At 42.8% G+C, this 20,512-nt stretch overlaps 2 protein-coding genes across 2 annotated transcripts in view; one reads left to right on the plus strand and one right to left on the minus strand.

The window, feature by feature from the left end:
- The window catches only part of LOC139579416 (F-box/LRR-repeat protein 19-like), a 40,231-nt gene extending 33,966 nt beyond the window's left edge, over nt 1–6,265 (minus strand). The window contains exon 1 of the mRNA XM_071408052.1: nt 6,008–6,265. The gene's annotated coding sequence lies outside the window, so the exon portion shown is untranslated. The remainder of the gene's footprint in view (nt 1–6,007) is intronic.
- A 430-nt stretch (nt 6,266–6,695) lies between these two features.
- Nucleotides 6,696–18,047, plus strand: LOC139579427 (NEDD8-conjugating enzyme Ubc12). Its single transcript, XM_071408094.1, has 6 exons — nt 6,696–7,057; nt 8,797–8,891; nt 9,183–9,221; nt 14,103–14,206; nt 14,334–14,397; nt 16,064–18,047. The coding sequence occupies exons 1-6, from the start codon at nt 6,943–6,945 to the stop codon at nt 16,202–16,204; spliced, it is 558 nt and encodes a 185-aa protein (XP_071264195.1). The 5' UTR covers nt 6,696–6,942; the 3' UTR covers nt 16,205–18,047.
- Nucleotides 18,048–20,512: the final 2,465 nt, after the last annotated feature.

A 20,512-nucleotide genomic window follows, 5' to 3' on the forward strand; every position in this document is an offset into this window, starting at 1 on the left:
AATTGGATTTGTTTTTTAATTCTTTGTGGGTTTGTGTAATCTGAGGGAAATATGTGTCTCTAATATGGTCATACATTTGGCAGGAGGTTAGAAAGTGCAACTCAGTTTCCACCTCATTTTGTGGGAAGTGCACATAGCCTGTCTTCTCTTGAGAGCCAGGTCTGCCTACGGCAACCTTTCTCAATAGCAAAGCTCACGGAGTCAAATCAAATGTTATCTGTCACATGCGCCGAATACAACATGTGTACCCTTTCCTGTGAAATGTTTACTTACAAGCCCCTAACCAACAATGCAGTTCAAGAAAGAGTAAACAAAAATTGGAGTCTGTACATTAAGATATCCTTTTATTTTGGGTCAGTCACAGTGGGGCTCTGTGGGGTCTGTTTGTGTTTGTGAACAGAGCCCCAGGATCGGCTTGCTTAGGGGACTCTCTCCAGGTTAATTTCTCTGTATGTAATGGCTTTGTTATGAAAGGTTTGGGAATCGCTTCCTTTTAGGTGGTTGTAGAATTTAACATCTCTTTTCTGGATTTTGATAATTAGCAGGTATTGGCCTAACTCTGCATGCATTATTTTACATTGTACACACAGGATATTTTTGCAGAATTATGCATGCAGTCTCAATTTGGTGTTTGTCCCATTTTGTGAATTCTTGGTTGGTGAGCGGACCCCAGACCTCACAACCATAAAGGGCAATGGGTTTTATAACTGATTCAAGTATTTTTGCCAGATCCTAATTGGTATGTTGAATTTTATGTTCCTTTTGATAGCATAGAAGGCCCTTCTTGCCTTGTCTCTCAGATCGTTCACAGCTTTGTGGAAGTTACCTGTGACGCTGATGTTTAGGCCAAGGTATGTATCGTTTTTTGTGTGCTCTAGGGCAACGGTGTCTAGATGGAATTTGTCTTCGTGGTCCTGGCAACTGGACCTTTTTTGGAACACCATTATTTTTTGTCTTACTGAGATTTACTGGCAGGGCCCAGATCTGACAGAATCTGTGCAGAACATCTAGGTGCTGCTGTAGACCCTCCTTGGTTGGGGACTGAAGCACCAGATCATCAGCAAACAGTAGACATTTTACTTCAGATTCTAGTAGGGTGAGACCTGGTGCTGCAGACTGTTCTAGTGCCCTCGCCAATTCGTTGATTTATATGTTGAAGAGAGTGGGGCTGAAGCTGCATCTGTCTCACCCCACATCCCTGTGGAAAGAAATGTGTGTGTTTATTGGCAATTTTAACCACACGCTTGTTGTTTGTGTACATGGATTTTATAATGTATGTTTTTCCCCCAACACCCCTTTCCATCAATTTGTATAGCACACCTTCATTCCAAATTGAGTCAAAAGCTTTTTTGAAGTCAACAAAGCATGAGAAGACTGCCTTTGTTTTGGTTTGTTTGTTTGTCAATTAGGGTCTGCAGGGTGAATACGTGGTCTGTCGTATGGTAATTTGGTAAAAAGCTAATTTGAGTCTGCTGTTAATGATAATGCAGAGGATTTTCCCAAAAATGCTGTTGACGCATATCCCATGGTAGTTATTGGGGTCAAATTTGTCTCCACTTTTGTGTATTGGGGTTATTAGTCCTTGGTTCCAAGATGCCAGAGCTAAGGATTATGTTAAAGAGTTTAAGTATAGCCAATTGGAATTTGTGGTCTGTATATTTGATCATTTCATGTAAGAAACCATCAGTACCACAGGCCTTTTTGGGTTGAAGGGTTTGTATTTTGTCCTGTTGTTCATTCAATGTAATTGGAGAATCCAGTGGGTTCTGGTAGTCTTTAATAGCTGATTCTAAGATTCGTAATTCATCATGTATATGTTTTTGCTGTTTGTTAAAGACCCAAAAAGATTGGAGAAGTGGTTTATCCACACATCTCCGTTTTGGATAGTTAACTCTTGGTGTGGTTGTTTGTTTGGTGTGTTCCAATTTTCCCAGAAGTGGTTAGATTCTATGGATTCTTAAATTGCATTGAGCTGATTTCTGAAGTGCTGTTCCTTCTGTTTGCGTAGTGTATTTCTGTATTGTTTTAGTGATTCACCATAGTGAAGGCGTAGACCCAGGTTTTCCGTGTCTATGTTTTTGGTTGGACAGGTTTCTCAATTTCTTTCTTAGGTTTTTGCATTCTTCATCAAACCATTTGTCATTGCTGTTAATTTTCTTTGGTTGTCCGTTTTATAATGTTTAGATTTGATAGGCAAGCTGAAAGGTCAAATATACTGTTTAGGCTTTCTACTGCCAAGTTTACACCTTCACTATTACAGGGAAATGTTTTGTCCAAGAAGTTGTCTAAAGGGGATTGAATGTGTTGTTGCCTAATAGTTTTTTGGTAGGTTTCTACACTACTTTCCTTCCAGTTATTTCTTAATATTGCGCAGTTCCTTTGGCTCATGATTGAGTATCGCGCTGTTCAGGTAGACTGTGATTTTGCTGTGATCTGATAGAGGTGTTAGTCAGCTGACTGAACGCCCTGAGAGATTCTGGGTTGAGGTCAATGATCAAGTAATCTCCAGTACTACTGCCAAGGGATGAGCTGTAGGTGTACCTACCATAGGAGTCTCCTCGAAGCCTAACATTGACTATGTACAGACCCAGCGTACGACAGAGCTGCAGGAGTTATGATCCATTTTTGTTGGTTGTTTTGTCATAGTTGTGTCTAGGGGGGCATATTTGGGAGGAAATACTGTCACCTCCAGGTAGGTGTTTGTCCCCCTGTGTGCTGAGTGTCAGGTTTTTGTCCAGTTCTGGCATTTAGGTCGCCACAGACTAGTACATGTCCCTGGATCTGGAAATGGCTGATCTCTACCTGTAGGATGGAAAAGCTGTCATCGTTACAGTATGGGGATTCTATTGGGGTGATATAGGTAGCACACATGAGGACATTTCTCTGTTGAGATCATTTCCTTATTAATTTCTAGCCAGATGCAAAATGTTCCTGTTTTGACTCATTTAAGAGTGGGTTAGGTCAGCTCTATAACAAATTTGCATACCCCCTGAGTCCCTTTCCTGTTTCACACCTGGATGTTTGGTGGATGGTACTACCAGCTCTCTGTAACCTAGCGGGCAACCAGTGGGTCTGTCTCCTCTATACCATGTTTTTTTGTAGGATGACAAAGTTATAGAGCCCCACAGTGGAGGTGTCATAATACCCATAAAACCTAGCAGTCACAGGGAAATGGTTACAATTGTTTTTCCATAGGGAATTTTATAAACACTTAATAAGGGCTGTGTTTCATGTAGGCTTACCCTGGCATGATGTTTTGATAAGCATGTAAAACTCTCGGACAAGGTGACTTTTTTTTCACCTTTATTTAACCAGGTAAGCTAGTTGAGAACAAGTTCTCATTTACAACTGTGGCCAAGATAAAGCAAAGCAGTGTGACACAAACAACAGAGTTACACATGGAATAAACAAGCGTACAGTCAATAACACAATAGAAAAAAAGAAAGTCTATATACAGTGTGTGCAAATGGCGTGAGGAGGAATGGCAATAAATAGGTCCTAGTAGCGAGGTAATTACAATTTAGCAAATTAACACTGGCGTGATAGATGAGCAAATGGTGATGTGCAAGTAGAAATACTGGTGTGCAAAAGAGCAGAAAAGTAAATAAAAACAATATGGGGATGAGGTAGGTAGATTGGGTGGGCTATTTACAGATGGGCTATGTACAGCTGCAGTGATCGGTTAGCTGCTCAGATAGATTCTTTTTTTAAGTTAGTGAGGGAAATATAAGTTTCCAGCTTCAGCTATTTTTGCAATTCATTCCAGTTATTGGCAGCAGAGAACTGGAAGGAAAGGCAGCCAAAGCTGGTGTTGGCTTCGGGGATGACCAGTGAGATATACCTGCTGGAGCGCGTGCTACGGGTGGGTGTTGTTATCCTGACCAGTGAGCTGAGATAAGGCGGAGCTTTACCTAGCATAGACTTAAAGATGACCTGGAGCCAATGGGTCTGGCGACGAATATGTAGCGAGGGCCAGCCGACTAGAGCATACAGGTCGCAGCGGTGGGTGGTGTAAGGGGCTTTGGTGACAAAACGGATGGCACTGTGATAGAATGCATCCAGTTTGCTGAGTAGAGTATTGGAAGCTATTTTGTAAATGACATCGCCGAAGTCGAGGATCGATAGGATAGTCAGTTTAACGAGGGGATGTTTTGCGGCGTGAGTGGAGGAGGCTTTGTTTCGAAATAGGAAGCCGATTCTAAGTTTAATTTTGGATTGGAGATATTTAATGAGTCTGGAAGGAGAGTTTACAGTCTAGCCAGACATCTAGGTATTTGTAGTTGTCCACATATTTTAAGTCAGAACCGTCCAGAGTAGTGATGCTAGTCGGGCGGGCGGGTAGCGAACGGTTGAAAAGCATGCATTTGGTTTTACTAGCGTTTAAGAGCAGTTGGAGGCCACAGAAGGAGTGTTGTATGGCATTGAAGCTCGTTTGGAGGTTAGTTAACACAGTGTCCAAAGAAGAGCCAGATGTATACAGAATGGTGTTGTCTGCGTAGAGGTGGATCAGGGAATTGCTCGCAGCAAGAGCGACATCGTTGATATATACAGAGAAAAGAGTCGGCCCGAGAATTGAACCCTGTGGCACCCCTATAGAAACTGCCAGAGGTCCGGACAACAGGCCCTCCGATTTGACACACTGAACTCTGTCTGAGAAGTAGTTGGTGAACCAGGCGAGGCAGTCATTTGAGAAACCAAGGCTGTTGAGTCTGCCGATAAGAATATGGTGATTGACAGAGTCGAAAGCCTTGGCCAGGTCGATGAAGACAGCTGCACAGTACTGTCTTTTATCGATGGCGGTTATGATATCGTTTAGTACCTTGAGAGTGGCTGAGGTGCACCCGTGACCAGCTCGGAAACAGGATTGCACAGCGGAGAAGGTACGGTGGGATTCGAAATGGTCAGTGATCTGTTTATTAACTTGGCTTTCGAAGACTTTAGAAAGGCAGGGCAGGATGGATATAGGTCTATAACAGTTTGTGTCTAGAGTGTCACCCCCTTTGAAGAGGGGGACGACCGCGGCAGCTTTCCAATCTTTAGGGATCTCGGCTGATACGAAAGAGAGGTTGAACAGACTGGTAATAGGGGTTGCAATAATGGCGGCGGATAATTTTAGAAAGAGAGGGTCCAGATTGTCTAGCCCAGCTGATATGTACGGGTCCAGGTTTTGCAGCTCTTTCAGAACATTTGCTATCTGGATTTGGGTGAAGGAGAAGCTGGGGAGGCTTGGGCGAGTAACTGCGGGGGGTGCGGAGCTGTTTGCCGGGGTTGGGTTAGCCAGGAGGAAAGCATGGCCAGCCGTAGAGAAATGCTTATTGAAATTCTCGATTATCGTGGATTTATCGGAGGTGCCAGTGTTACCTATCCTCAGAGCAGTGGGCAGCTGGTAGGAGGTGCTCTTATTCTCCATGGACTTTACAGTGTCCCAAAACTTTTTGGAGTTAGAGCTACAGGATGCAAATTTCTGTTTGAGAAAGCTAGCCTTTGCTTTCCTGGCTGACTGTGTGTATTGGTTCCTGACTTCCCTGAAAGTTGCATAACGCGGGGATTATTCGATGCTAGTGCAGTCCGCCACAGGATGTTTTTGTGCTGGTCGAGGGCAGTCAGGTCTGGAGTGAACCAAGGGCTATAACTGTTCTTAGTTCAATTTTTTTTGAAAGGGGCATGCTTATTTAAAATGGTGAGGAAATTACTTTTAAAAAACAACCAGGCATCCTCAACTGACAGGATGAGGTCAATATCCTTCGAGGATATCGACTTAACAATATTTCCGGCTCTATTACTCAGATAAAAAAATGCTAAATAATATCAAAGTAGACATCATGCAAGACTACAAATCCCTGCATGCTCCTGCACATCATCTCTAGCTGACACCTTTAGTAACAGGTATTGTGTCAACTTAAAACTTACACAAGACAGTTCACAAATTGTCAACTTAAAGAAATGTAGCCAATTTATTCATTACTAATTGTAGCTAACATTACATAGTTAATCCAGAGATTCTTACCTTTGCTTTGATTTGGCAGTCTCGTCCAGATCATCATGGCATTTGTAGTTCTTTATGATAGTCACATTATCAGCTAATTAGCATTGGCTGGTAAATACAGGTGAATATATTGAGAAGTCTCCTTGTCCTAGAGTGAATTACAGTTATCAAAATGTCACTCCAGGGTAAGCCTACACAAAACACAGCCCTTGTTTTAAGTGTATCTAAAATCCCCTATGGGGAAAAATGAATGATGGAAAAGTTATTGGAACGATTTCCTTGTTTCACCGCTAGGTTTTATGGGTATTATGACTCATACTGTGGTACTCTGTACTGAGATAGTAATAATTAAATGTGAGACATTTTTTTAAAAACTTATTTTCTAAGCATATTGTTCTTGTCTGAGAGACAAAATACTGTCCAGTGTGGTGCTGCAAATACATAGCCAAGTGTATCCTACATGATTATTTTGTGTAAGCTATGTACAACACTGATTTAACATTGTACATCTGAATGAAATCGTTTCTGTTTTGCTTTATCCTTGTATACTTCAGGGTGCTGTTCCTCAACCATAATAAGGGAACATGTGCAGTCTCTAACCCTCCAATATGAGTGTAAGTTAAATAAAGCTTATGAATATGAGTAGCCCAACTAGGCAATATCCAATGATTTCATATCAACAGAAACAAACTGGTCCAGTTTGTGTACCGCCACTGTTCTTTCAGAACTCCCCCTTCTTTCACACTCGCTACCTTGGCATCGTAACGTTACTGTCTCACGCACCAGTGCTACCGAGCTAGGCTATCAGCTAGTCTTCCGATATTGTAGCTGAGACGCACCGGCTCCAACAACATTACGGTGCTGTATTGAGTCATAACTCTCTCCATAAATTTAAGACAAATAGCTGTTTCTAATTGAAGGAACTGAAATATAGATCTTCAATAAACTAATTGAAGATGATTAAGCTCTTTTCTCTGAAGCAGCAGAAGAAAGACGAGGAATCTGCTGGAGGAAACAGAACAGGAGCCGGGGGTAAAAAAGCAAGCGCGGCCCAGCTTCGAATACAGAAAGGTAGGCTAACTGGCTTCTTTAAAAGCAGATGGTTTATTTCTAAACCACGAACATGTTTGTTTAATTAACGTGTCTGTCCACATGTTTAATAAATGAGAAACAACAAAAACAGGTCTGTATTGCCATAGGAGGCTGAACTAGCTAGTTGGCTAATTAGCTGGCTAGCCATCTGGCTAACATTAGCTAGCTAGCTATTATGAAAACAAAACTCAAACGTCGCAGCCAGAAGATGGTGAAGCCAGGGAGTCAACTCATATTTACAACACTTCTTGTTAGTTAGCACCCTTGTTAGTTAATTTGCCCTGCTAGTTCAGTGACTTAGATAACGTTAGCTAGCTGAACAAATAACGTTATACAGTAACTAGCCATGTTATCAGTGTTTCAATTTAGATGTGTCACTAAGCAGTTTGTGCAAAAGAGAACACAAGCTACCAGTAGCTACACCCATTAAGCCGATAAAGTTAGTTAGCTTGCTACTTCTGTCTGATGCTAACTAGCTCAAAAACGTGGGTATAGTTGTTCATTATTCAACAGAATATCACAAACGTGTCTTAAACTATTGTGGATATCACTATTGATCTTATTGAGTAACGTAAAAGTAACCTTTGATTTTCATTAGTCAGCAACTTATACTATGCTAGTTAGCTACATCAAGTCAGTACAGCTATCACTAGCCAGGATGTTTGCCATACTTACTTACTTACCTAAGTTACAAACAGTTTTTGTCCAATGTGCTGCAGGTCACTGTATGTCACAAAGTAACTGTGTACAACATGTAGATAGGCTAGTTAATGTTATCAATACACAAGATACATGTGAGACATTGAAACGTTTCATACCTTTCATGACAGAACACATGACATTTGGAACAGTGAAAGACTGACTGGGAGTTGGATGGCAAGAAATATGAATATTGTTTTATAACCTCTGCCTTTTAAAGTAGTTACAGAATTGTTAAGCCAGGTCTTTAGCTAATAACATTTATTCAAAGGAGAACGTGACATTTCCAGCTATCCAAAATGAGGAAATGCTGTGAAAAGACATATGCATCATGTTTTGAAAGGCCCCCCACAACCATGTCAACAAATGTTTTCCCAGATACTTGGATAATGAAATTCAAACCACCCCTGTGATGAGTGTGGCGATTTTGTTCAAATGGCTCACTTGTTTGGTTCATGATCCTTGTAACACTATGGACCCCATATAAGATATCCAGTTGGCCTTTGACTCAAGCCCATGATTTTGAAAGACTAAGCTAATCTCCATTTCATAGTGGATGAAGGCTGTCTAAAACCAACAGGACCTCTATACCTAAAGAATGTTGTTTAGCTTTTAGGCTAGAGGACCACCACATAGTCCCAATTTGGTTTTCCTCCTTTTGAAGTGAACTGACTCAGTTCGCATATTAAACTTGTAGAAAAATATCAGAGTTGTTATTCAAAGCAGAATATAGGAAATTACTGCAGGGCAACCATTACATTTTGAAAGACCTCAGAGTGAGAGGGACAATACCACCACAGGTGTGGGATCACCCCAGCACTTCGGAAGGAATCATTGCACTGCGCTGCTCGGGTGCCTTCAATACAATTTACACCCCACTTTTTGTCCGTAAAAAAAAAGCAGATAAGAAGAACACTTTGGTTTTCATGTTTCTGCCAGGCAGGTTTCATGCATGCCACTGAAGGGAAATTGATTCAAGAAGTCTGCTATTCATTGAGACATTAATTTTCTCCTTGCAGACATCAATGAGCTGAACCTCCCAAAGACGTGCGAGATCGTCTTCCCCGACCAAGATGATCTGCTCAACTTCAAGCTCATCATCTCACCAGACGAGGTCTTCACTCTTTCCTGAAACAAGCTGTAGCTACTTGTCAGAGAGAATCCTCCATATGGCATATGTGTTTATTAAACATTTAACTATTGTACTCAAACTTGTACAGTTGCAACTAATGAATGGTTTGTAATGCTAAAATAGTGGCTTATCAACTAATATCCAAGGATAAATACTTTGTACACAATGTATTATTTAGCACTTATCTTATGCCAACCCACCAAACAGTCTATGAACAGCATTCATAGAAACCTGTATGTAAACACATTCTCAGGTTATTTTCTCTCTTTTTAGGGATTTTACAAAGGGGGAAAGTTTGTCTTCAGCTTTAAGGTAAGGGGGCTTAATGTGGGTGGACAGACATCGGGACGACATGAGTCACTACACCCTTCTTTACTTTCACACTAAACTGTTGTTAATGCCAATTACACCTGCTTGATAGCTATTGTTTTGTGGTATTTTTAGGGTCACAATTTGGTATCGGATGTTTTTAATGTCAGTATTGAATGGTTAAAGGCCCAGTGCAGTCAAACGGGATTTCCCTGTGTTTTATATACACTCAGTGGCCAGTTTTAGGTAGACCCACCTACTACTGGGTCGGACCCCCCTTTGCCTCCAGAACAGCCTGGATCCTGTGTGGGATGGATTCTATAAGGTGTGGTGTTGAAATGTTGCTCAATTGGTATCAAAGGATCTAATGTGTGCCAGGAAAACAGTTCCCACACCACCACCACCAGCCTGTACCGTTGACACCAGGCAGGATGAGGACTCATGCAGTTTACGCCAAATCCTGACTCTGCCATCAGTATGACGCAACAGGAACCTGGATTTGTCGGACCAGGTCATATTTTTCCACTCCTCAATTGTCCAGTGATGGTGATCACGTGCCCACTGGAGGCGCTTCTTCTTGTTTATAGCTGATAGGAGTCGAACCCGGTGTGGTCGTCTGCTGCAGTAGCCCATCCGTGACAAGGTACGACGAGTGGTGCGTTCCGAGATGCCGTTCTGCACACCTCTGTTGTACTGCGCTGTTTGTGGCCCGCCTGTTAGCTTGCACGATTCTTGCCATTCTCCTTTGACCTCTCTCATCAACGAGTGGTTTTCACCCACAGGACTGCCGCTGACTGGATGTTTTTTGTTTGTCGCACCATTCTCAGTAAACCCTAGACACTATCGTGCGTGAAAGGCCTTCTGTTTCTGAGATACTGGAACCGGCGCTCCTGGCGCTTACGATCATACCACACTCAGTCACTTAGGTCACTCATTTTGCCCATTCTAATACTCAATCAAACTATCAGAATGCCTCGATGCCTGTCTGCCTGCTTTATATAGACGGCCACTGTCTGTAGGAGCAAACCATTTTCATGAACGGGGTGGTGTGCCTAATAAATGGACCACACTATGACGATGGAATAATACTGTGAAAATTATGATAATGCCCTTTTAGTGTAAGAGCTAATTTGAAAAGACCGCCTCAAATTTCAGCCTGTTTTAGTGGGATGGAGTTTTGGCCCTGGCTGGTGACATCACTAGGTGGACATTGGTTAATAGACTAATGAGAACAAGAGTTCCAAACCTTAATTCTAATAACACCTAGTTTTTTGTTTCCCCCTCTCCACTCAGACCACTCCCAGACAGTCCGAGCAAAATTCTTGCTTGAGAAACTGTACTTTGCTAAGAAGCTGTTTTGGCTTCTTGTTTACAATTTCAATTGAAAACAATCACAGTAAGGTATTTATTTGTTACCCAGATTTTTTTTTATACTGACATAAAAATGGCTGCACTGGACCTTTAACAAAAGTTGTGCTGCTGCATGTTTTTAGATTGAAGCTGTTCTCTTTTTGGTTTTTCTGATTCTAAATGCCTTAGAGATTCTCCGGTACTTTTTAGCCAGTAGTTCTGAAAGTAAAGCTCACGAGCCAAAAGTGGCCTCTGAAAATGGTGTGCTATATTACATACGCTAATTAAGAGTACCTTTCTAATATTGAGTTGTACCCCCCCCACCCCACTAAGCCTCAATTTGTTAGGACATGGACTCTACAAGGTGTTGAGGATGCGCAAGGATGCTGGCCCATGTTTACTCCAATGCTTCCCACAATTGTGTGAAGTTGGCTGGATGTTTTTTGGGTGGTGGACCATTCTTGATACACACAGGAAACTGTTGAACGTGTAAAAACCCAGCAGCGTTGCAGTTCTTGACACAAACCGGTCCGCCTGGCACCCCGTTCAAATGCACTTTACAGTGCCTTCAGAAACTATTCACATCCCTTGACTTTTTCCACATTTAGTTGTTACAGAATGTAAAACGGATTGAAATGAGATTTTTTTTGTCACTGGCCTAACACAATACCCATAATGTCAAAATGGAATTATGTTTTTCGAAATGATTGCAAATGAGTTAAAAATGGAAAGCTGAAACGGCTTGAGTCAATAAGTATTCAACCCCTTTCTTATGGCAAGCCTAAATATGTTCAGGAGTAAAAAAACAGCATAAGTTGTATGGACTGACTGTGCAATAATAGTGTTTTAATATGCTTTTTGAATGACTACCTCATCTCTGTACCCCACACATACAATTATCTGTAAGATCACTCAGTCGAGCAGTGCATTTCAAACACAGATTCATCCTCAAAGACCAGGGAGGTTTTCCAATGCCTTGCAATGAAGTGCACCAATTGGTAAATGGGTAAAAAACAATTGCAGACATTGAATATGCCTTTGAGCATGGTGAAGTTATTAATTACTCTGGACGGTGTATCAATACACCCAGTCATTACACCGATACAGGCGTCCTGACTAACTCAGTTGCCAGGGAGGAAGGAAACCACTCAGGGATTTCACGATGAGTCAAATCAAATTTATTTATACAGCCCTTCTTACATCAGCTGATATCTCAAAGTGCTGTACAGAAACCCAGCCTAAAACCCCAAACAGCAAGCAATGCAGGTGTAAAAGCACGGTGGTTAGGAAAAACTCCCTAGAAAGGCCAAAACCTAGGAAGAAACCTAGAGAGGAACCAGGCTATGAGGGGTGGCCAGTCCTCTTCTGGCTGTGCCGGGTGGAGATTATAACAGAACATGGCCAAGATGTTCAAATGTTCATAAATGACCAGCATGGTCAAATAATAATAATCACAGTAGTTGTGGAGGGTGCAATAAGTCAGCACCTCAGGAGTAAATGTCAGTTGGCTTTTCATAGCCGATCATTAAGAGTATCTCTACCGGTCCTGCTGTCTCTAGAGAGTTGAAAACAGCAGGTCTGGGACAGGTAGCACGTCCGGTGAACAGGTCAGGGTTCCATAGCCGCAGGCAGAACAGTTGAAACTGGAGCAGCAGCACGGCCAGGTGGATGGTGGACTGGGGACAGCAAGGAGTCATCATGCCAGGTAGTCCTGAGGCATGGTCCTAGGGCTCAGGTCCTCCGAGAGAGAGAAAGAAAGAGAGTTAGAGAGAGCATACTTAAATTCACACAGTACACCGGATAAGACAGGAGAAGTACTCCAGATATAACAGACTGACCCTAGCCCCCCGACACATAAACTACTGCAGCATAAATACTGGAGGCTGAGACAGGAGGGGTCAGGAGACACTGTGGCCCCATCCGAGTCCAATGGTGACATTAAAACAGTTACTGAGTTTAATGGCTGTGATTAGAAAATTGTGGATGGATCAACAACATTGTAGTTACTTCACAATACTAACGTAATTGACAGTGTAAAGAAGGAAGTCTGTACATAATTTAAAAAATATTCCAAAACATGCATCCAGTTTGCAACAAGGCACTAAAGTAATACTTTAAAAAATGTGGCAAAGCAATTCACTTTTTGTCCTGAAAAGTGTTATGTTTGGGGCAAATTCAATACAACACATTACTGAGTTACCACTCTTCATATTTTCAAGCATAGTGGTGGCTGCATCATGTTTTCGGTATGCTTGTAATTGTTAAGGACTGGGGAGTTTTTCATGGTTTTTCATTTTCAATGGAGCTAAGCACATGCAAAATCCTAGAGGAATATCTGGTTCAGTCTGCTTTCTAACAGACACTGGGAGATGAATTCACCTTACAGCAGGAAAATAACCTAAAACACAAGGCCAAATATACACTGGAGTTGCTTTACCAAGAAGACCGTCAATGTTCCTGAGTGGCCGAATTACAGTTTTGACTTGAAAATCTATGGCAAGACTTGAAAATGGTTGTCTAGCAATGACTGGTTTTGACAGCGCTTGAAGAATTTAGAAAATAATAATGGGTAAATATTGTACAAATCAGGTGTGCAAAGCTCTTAGAGACTTTCCCAGAAGGACTCGCAGCTGTAATCGCTGCCAAAGGTGATTCGAACATGTACTCACTCATGGGTGTGAATACTTGTGTAAATTAGATATTTCATTTTCAATACATTTGCAAAAATGTCTAACATGTTTTTTTACATCGTCATCATGGCATAGATGGATGAGGGGGGGGAAATTCAGGCTGTAACACAACAAAATGTGCAGTAAGTCATGTATGAATACTTTCTGAAGGCACTAAGTATTTTGTCTTGCCCATTCAACCTCTGAATGGCACACACACAATCCATGTCTCAATTGTCTCTAGACTTTAAAAAACGTATTTTAACTGTCTCCTCTCCTTCATATACACTGATTTTTGAAGTGGATTTAACAAGTGACATCATTAGGGGATCATAGCTTTTACCTGGATTCACCTGGTCCGTCTATGTCATGGAAAGAGCAGGTGTCCTTAATGTTTTGTACACTCGGTGTAAGTGAAGATATATGCACCACGTCATTGCTCTCTCTCTCTCTGGTTCGACTGTGTGTGCATCTTGTTAGCTCTCACTCGAGTGGCGAGGGCTGAAGTTCATTGGCTAGAACTCAAATTGCTAGGGGCTGGCTCACGTGGTGAAAATGTAGGGAAAATGGCGGTATACAGCTTCCAGAAAAACAGTTACTTTCAATCTAGGGATTTCATGGCTAATTGAGGTAAGACAGTAATTCAGATCATAGATTATGCATGTATGAGCTACACATTGACATATTCAGCCCAAAGTGTGAGGTTTTAAAAATACTTTGTGGTCGGCAAAGTTCCCGATCATGTCTTTAAGACTCTTGATGGTAAGCATGTTGTTAAAACTCAGTTGTTAGTCGAAAGAAAGTGAATGGATATAAGTTTAGAGAATATCTTCCTTTGACTTCTTGTGACTGCTCTGTTTTCCAGGTAGGACAGGGCTACCCTCATGATCCCCCGAAGGTCAAGTGTGAGACAATGGTGTACCACCCGAACATTGACCTGGAGGGCAATGTCTGCCTAAATATCTTGAGGTACACCACCTGCACGGTGGTCACTTTGTTTTCGTTGTCTCGTTTGATAATTCAGAATGACTACAGAATTCTACATTTTTACTATTATATCGAGCGGTGTCTTTTAACATCTCTTTTTCTCTTACAGAGAGGACTGGAAGCCCGTGTTGACAGTAAACTCCATCATATATGGACTACAGTATCTATTTCTAGTGAGTACAGGGATTATCCTATTTCCAATTTTGCCTAGCATAGTTTGATTACTCTTCCTTGTTCACCATGCTTAGAATCAGGAATGTAGCAGGATGTACAGTGCATTCGGAAAGTATTCAGATCCCTAGACTTTTTCCACATTTTGTTACGTTACAGCCTTATTCTAAAATGTATTCAATCTTTTTTCCCTCGTCAATCTACACACAATACCCCATAATGACAAAGCGAAAAAAAAGTTTTTTAGACATTTTAGGAAACATAAATACCTTATTTACTTAAGTATTCAGACCCTTTCCTATGAGACTCTAAATTGAGTTCAGTTGCATCCTGTTTCCATTGATCATCCTTGAGATGTTTCTGCAACTTGATTGGAGTCCACCTGTAGTAAATGAAATAGATTGGACATGATTTGGGAAGGTGCACACATCTGTGCCATGTCAGAGCAAAAACCAAGCCATGAGGTCGAAGGAATTGTCCGTAGAGCTCAGAGACAGGGTTGTGTCAAGGCACAGATCTGGGGAAGGATACCTAAAACTTTCTGCAGCATTAAATGGAAGTTTGGAACCACCGATACTCTTCCTAGAGCTGGCCGCCCGGCCAAACTGAGCAATCAGGGGAGAAGGACCTTGGTCAGGGAGGTGACCAAAAACCAGATGGCCACTCTGACAAAGCTCCAGAGTTCCTCTGTGGAGATGGGAGAACCTTCCAGATGGACAGCCATCTCTGCAGCACTCCACCAATCATGCCTTTATGGTAGAGTGGCTAGACTGAAGCCACTCCTCAGTCAAAGGCACATGACAGCCCGCTTGGAGTTTGCCACAAGGCACCTAAAGACTCTGACCATGAGAAACTAGATTGACGTCTTTGGCCTGAATGCCAATAGTCACGTCTGGAGGAAATCTGGGACCATCCCTATGGTGAAGCATGGTGGTGGCAGCATCATGCTGTGGGGATATTTTTCAGGGACTGGGAGACTAGTCAGGATTGAGGGAAAGATGAACGGAGCAAAGTACAAAGAGATCTTTGATGAAAACCTGCTCCAGAGCTCTCAGGACCTCAGACTGGGGCAAAAGTTCAGCTTCCAACAGGACAATGACCCTTAGCACACAGCCAAGACAACGCAGGAGTGGCTTCGGGACAAGTCTCTGAATATCCTTGAGTTGCCCAGCCAGAGCCCGGACTTGAACCAGATCGAACATCTCTGGAGAGAGCTGAAAATAGCTGTGCAGCGACGCTCCCCCATCCAACCTGACAGAGCTTGAGAGGATCTGCTGAGAAGAATGGGAGAAACTCCTCAAATACAGATGTGCCAAGCTTGTAGCGTCATACCCAAGAAGACTCAAGGCTGTAATCGCTGCCTAAGGTGCATCAACAAAGTACTGAGTAAATGGTCAGAATACTTATGTAAATGTTTTTTTGTTGTAAATTAACAAAAAATTCAAAAAAAATGTTTTGCTTTGTCATTATGAGGTTTTGTGTGTAGATTGATGAGGGGGGAAAACTATTTAATCCACTTTTGAACAAGGCTATAATGTAACAAAATGTAGAAAAAGTCAAGGGGTCTGAATACTTTCCGAATGCCCTTCAGATTCTGATAGATTGGTCAACTGGTTGGAGTAGGTAGGAACAACTGGCAAATAACCACGCCCTTCTACTCCTCCTCAGGAGCCAAATCCAGAGGACCCTTTGAATAAAGAGGCGGCGGAGGTCCTGCAGACGAACCGACGGCTCTTTGAGCAGAATGTCCAGCGGTCGCTGCGGGGGGGCTATGTGGGCGCCACGTATTTTGAGCGGTGTCTCAAATAGCTCCTAGCCTATGTCGCTTTTCTTTTTTCCCCCCAAGATGCATTACCGTTTACACACGCTGAGACACTGACTGACACACAGACTTGAGTGGTCGGGGAGGGAGTGGGTCCATGGGGCCGGGAGGGGAAGTATGGGGGGGGTCACTCGGGGGAAGGGAGGGGGTCCGAAGGTAAAGATGACAGGTTTGGATGGTCAGTGAATGTCGCTCAGAGAATCGGTAAATGCCACTATGCTGATGCCCACAGTTGTTATTTTGCGGAGATAGACATGCCAACTGATCCTCCCACTCGTGGACAAGGACAAAAACACACAGACGAGATATGCACTTAGACACCTCTTGCTCCCTTTTACAAAAGAATTGCGTTATGTTTTGAACGCTATGCGAGCGCCTCTCGATTACTAGAGCTCTGAACCTGACGGATCGCACACATGCTTGGTGGCAAAACTTATATATATATATATATATGCGCACGCACACACGCCTCAACAACATGCCTACTGACACGCAAGGCATATGCTATCACATGCACACACGTGTTTCAGACAGGTACACATCCCAACCCAGATGCATAATACAGGCCATAGACACACTGGCAGAGGACTGACTGACGGACAGGACAGGACAGACGCAGACATAGATTGACAGGATCAGTAATGCAGGCAGGGCTGTTGTGGTATTGGGAGATCTTTTTAGTTTTGTTATGGTTTTCTGGGTGGGGTGGGCGTTAGATTTCATTGGGCAGGGAGGGAGGGGGGTGGGGGCTTACAATGTTACAATTCTATTGTGTATATTGAAATCCCAGCTGTTCACAATGACTGCAATATGAATTATGTTAAATAAAATATGAACTGATTATAATTCTTGTGTCTATACAAATTACAACATATGTCAATAGGACTATAATTCAATGAAGGTGTATTTTGTAACCAAACTCGAACCTTGGTTTAAGCAGTCCTTCTCAAATAGTGGGGCGCACCCCCCTGGGGGGGCTCGGAGCGATGCCAGGGGGGGCGCGTGTGACCCCGGGGAACATGCTTTTTTTTGCCAGCAGGGAGTAGTTTTTTTTGCACCGAACAGGGAGCACAGAGCAGGAGATATGAAGTGCAGATAACAAACCCTTATTAAGAGACACCATGGGAAAATATTTAACAGGGATGAAAAGAAAGGCGGAGAGAGACGGAGATAATGAGACAAACGTAAGTCTCCCGAAAGCTAAGACGAGGAAATATGACGACGCGTATGTAGCGCTTGGCTTTACTGTGACTACGGTGGGAGACGAGGAAAGACCGGTATGTTTACTGTGTCTAAAAATGTTGGCAGTGGACAGCATGAAGCCAAATAAATTAAGGCGTCACTTAAAGACATTACACCCCAATCACGCTGATAAGCCGCTTGAGTTTTTTCAGCGAAAACGTGCCGAATATTGCCAACAATCCTCCCGCTTTGTGAATGCTAATTCAGTAAACCAGCGAGCACTGTTAGCATCATATAAGGTGGCGTACCAAATTGCTCAGTGCAAAAAAAAACACTCCATAGCAGAGGAGCTGATACTGCCTGCCACATTAGACATGGTCTCTGTCATGCTGGATGACGCAAGTGCTGCAAAAATAAAAACTATGACTTCCTCATTTTGATTTAAAAAAATCAGCACAAATTGTTTTATTCATTTTTGTTTTATAGGTCAAAGTGTTTCATATATTGTGCTCCTGAGTTAATGTTGCTGATCAATTTGAATGTATTATTATTTATTGATTATATTTTATTTTTCAGTATCAAATAGTTAAAAAAAAAATTGTTTAAATAAGGATAAATAAAAATAAAAAAATCTGGCAAATCGATGCACTTTAAGTCTTTTCTGTTACAGACTAAAAAACAATGTTAATAAAGTTGTTCTTTGTTGTAAGTTGATCTATATTTCTTTATTTTTTGTTTTATTTAATGTTAATAAGGATACAATGTTATGCAGAGGTGTACTTATAACAATTTTATAGACAAATGATACTATTTACAGTCGCGGCAGAGAGTTGGGGGGCGCGAAATGTTTACTTCTTCCTAGGGGGGGCGTAACAGAAAATAATTGAGAAGCACTGGTTTAGGGTTTGAAACATGAGTTATACAACCAATAACGTTTCATTGTACCTTTTCACTTTGGCTGTGCTCAAAACCAAGGTAGTGACTGGTTATTGTTCTGAAATGTTGAGGCCATAAAACAGTGATAGTTTACTCACAGGCCCAGTCAAGGCTCTTCAAATCAAATCAAATCAAATCAAATTTTATTAGTCACATACACATGGTTAGCAGATGTTAATGCGAGTGTAGCGAAATGCTTGTGCTTCTAGTTCCGACAATGCAGTAATAACCTACAAGTAATCTAACCTAACAATTCCACAACTACTACCTTATACACACACACAAGTGTAAAGGGATAAAGAATATGTACATAAAGATATATGAATGAGTGGTGGTACAGAACGGCATGGCAAGATGCAGTAGATGGTATAGAGTACGGTATATACATATGAGATGAGTACTGTAGGGTATGTAAACATAAAGTGGCATAGTTTAAAGTGGCTAGTGGTACATGTATTACATAAAGATGGCAAGATGCAGTAGATGATATAGAGTACAGTATATACATATGAGATAGGTAATGTAGGGTATGTAAACATTATATTAAGTGGCATTGTTTAAAGTGGCTAGTGGTACATTTTTACATAATTTCCATCAATTCCCATTTTTAAAGTGGCTGGAGTTGAGTCAGTATGTTGGCAGCGGCCGCTAAATGTTAGTGGTGGCTGTTTAACAGTCTGATGGCCTTGAGATAGAAGCTGTTTTTCAGTCTCTCGGTCCCTGCTTTGATGCACCTGTACTGACCTCGCCTTCTGGATGATAGCGGGGTGAACAGGCAGTGGCTTGGGTGGTTGTTGTCCTTGATGATCTTTATGGCCTTCCTGTGACATCGGGTGGTGTAGGTGTCCTGGAGGGCAGGTAGTTTGCCCCCGGTGGTGCGTTCTGCAGACCTCACTACCCTCTGGAGAGCCTTACGGTTGTGGGCGGAGCAGTTGCCGTACCAGGCGGTGATACAGCCCGACAGGATGCTCTCGATTGTGCATCTGTAGAAGTTTGTGAGTGCTTTTGGTGACAAGCCGAATTTCTTCAGCCTCCTGAGGTTGAAGAGGCGCTGCTGCGCCTTCTTCACAACGCTGTCTGTGTGGGTGGACCAATTCAGTTTGTCCGTGATGTGTACACCGAGGAACTTAAAACTTTCCACCTTCTCCACTACTGACCCGTCGATGTGGATAGGGGGGTGCTCCCTCTGCTGTTTCCTGAAGTCCACAATCATCTCCTTTGTTTTGTTGACGTTGAGTGTGAGGTTATTTTCCTGACACCACACTCCGAGGGCCCTCACCTCCTCCCTGTAGGCCGTCTCGTCGTTGTTGGTAATCAAGCCTACCACTGTAGTGTCATCCGCAAACTTGATGATTGAGTTGGAGGCGTGCATGGCCACGCAGTCGTGGGTGAACAGGGAGTACAGGAGAGGGCTCAGAACGCACCCTTGTGGGGCCCCAGTGTTGAGGATCAGCGGGGTGGAGATGTTGTTACCTACCCTCACCACCTGGGGGCGGCCCGTCAGGAAGTCCAGGACCCAGTTGCACAGGGCGGGGTCGAGACCCAGGGTCTCGAGCTTGATGACGAGTTTGGAGGGTACTATGGTGTTAAATGCTGAGCTGTAGTCGATGAACAGCATTCTCACATAGGTATTCCTCTTGTCCAGATGGGTTAGGGCAGTGTGCAGTGTGGTTGCGATTGCGTCGTCTGTGGACCTATTGGGTCGGTAAGCAAATTGGAGTGGGTCTAGGGTGTCCGGTAGGGTGGAGGTGATATGGTCCTTGACTAGTCTCTCAAAGCACTTCATGATGACGGAAGTGAGTGCTACGGGGCGGTAGTCGTTTAGCTCAGTTACCTTAGCTTTCTTGGGAACAGGAACAATGGTGGCCCTCTTGAAGCATGTGGGAACAGCAGACTGGGATAAGGATTGATTGAATATGTCCGTAAACACACCAGCCAGCTGGTCTGCGCATGCTCTGAGGACGCGGCTGGGAATGCCGTCTGGGCCTGCAGCCTTGCGAGGGTTAACACGTTTAAATGTTTTACTCACCTCGGCTGCAGTGAAGGAGAGCCCGGGCAAAAAAGTTGTTTAGCCTGTCTGGGAGCAAGACATCCTGGTCCGCGACGGGGCTGGTTTTCTTTTTGTAATCCGTGATTGACTGTAGACCCTGCCACATACCTCTTGTGTCTGAGCTGTT

Source organism: Salvelinus alpinus, chromosome 1 (assembly GCF_045679555.1).
Source record: "Salvelinus alpinus chromosome 1, SLU_Salpinus.1, whole genome shotgun sequence".
Lineage (NCBI taxonomy): Eukaryota > Metazoa > Chordata > Actinopteri > Salmoniformes > Salmonidae > Salvelinus > Salvelinus alpinus.

Excerpts from the sequence above, each read along its gene's own strand:
- LOC139579427 (XM_071408094.1), top strand. The coding sequence starts at position 6,943 with ATGATTAAGCTCTTTTCTCTGAAGCAGCAGAAGAAAGACGAGGAATCT. Across the intron at positions 8,892-9,182 it reads TCATCATCTCACCAGACGAG|GGATTTTACAAAGGGGGAAA; the intron begins GTCTTCACTCTT and ends CTCTCTTTTTAG. Across the intron at positions 9,222-14,102 it reads AGTTTGTCTTCAGCTTTAAG|GTAGGACAGGGCTACCCTCA; the intron begins GTAAGGGGGCTT and ends TCTGTTTTCCAG.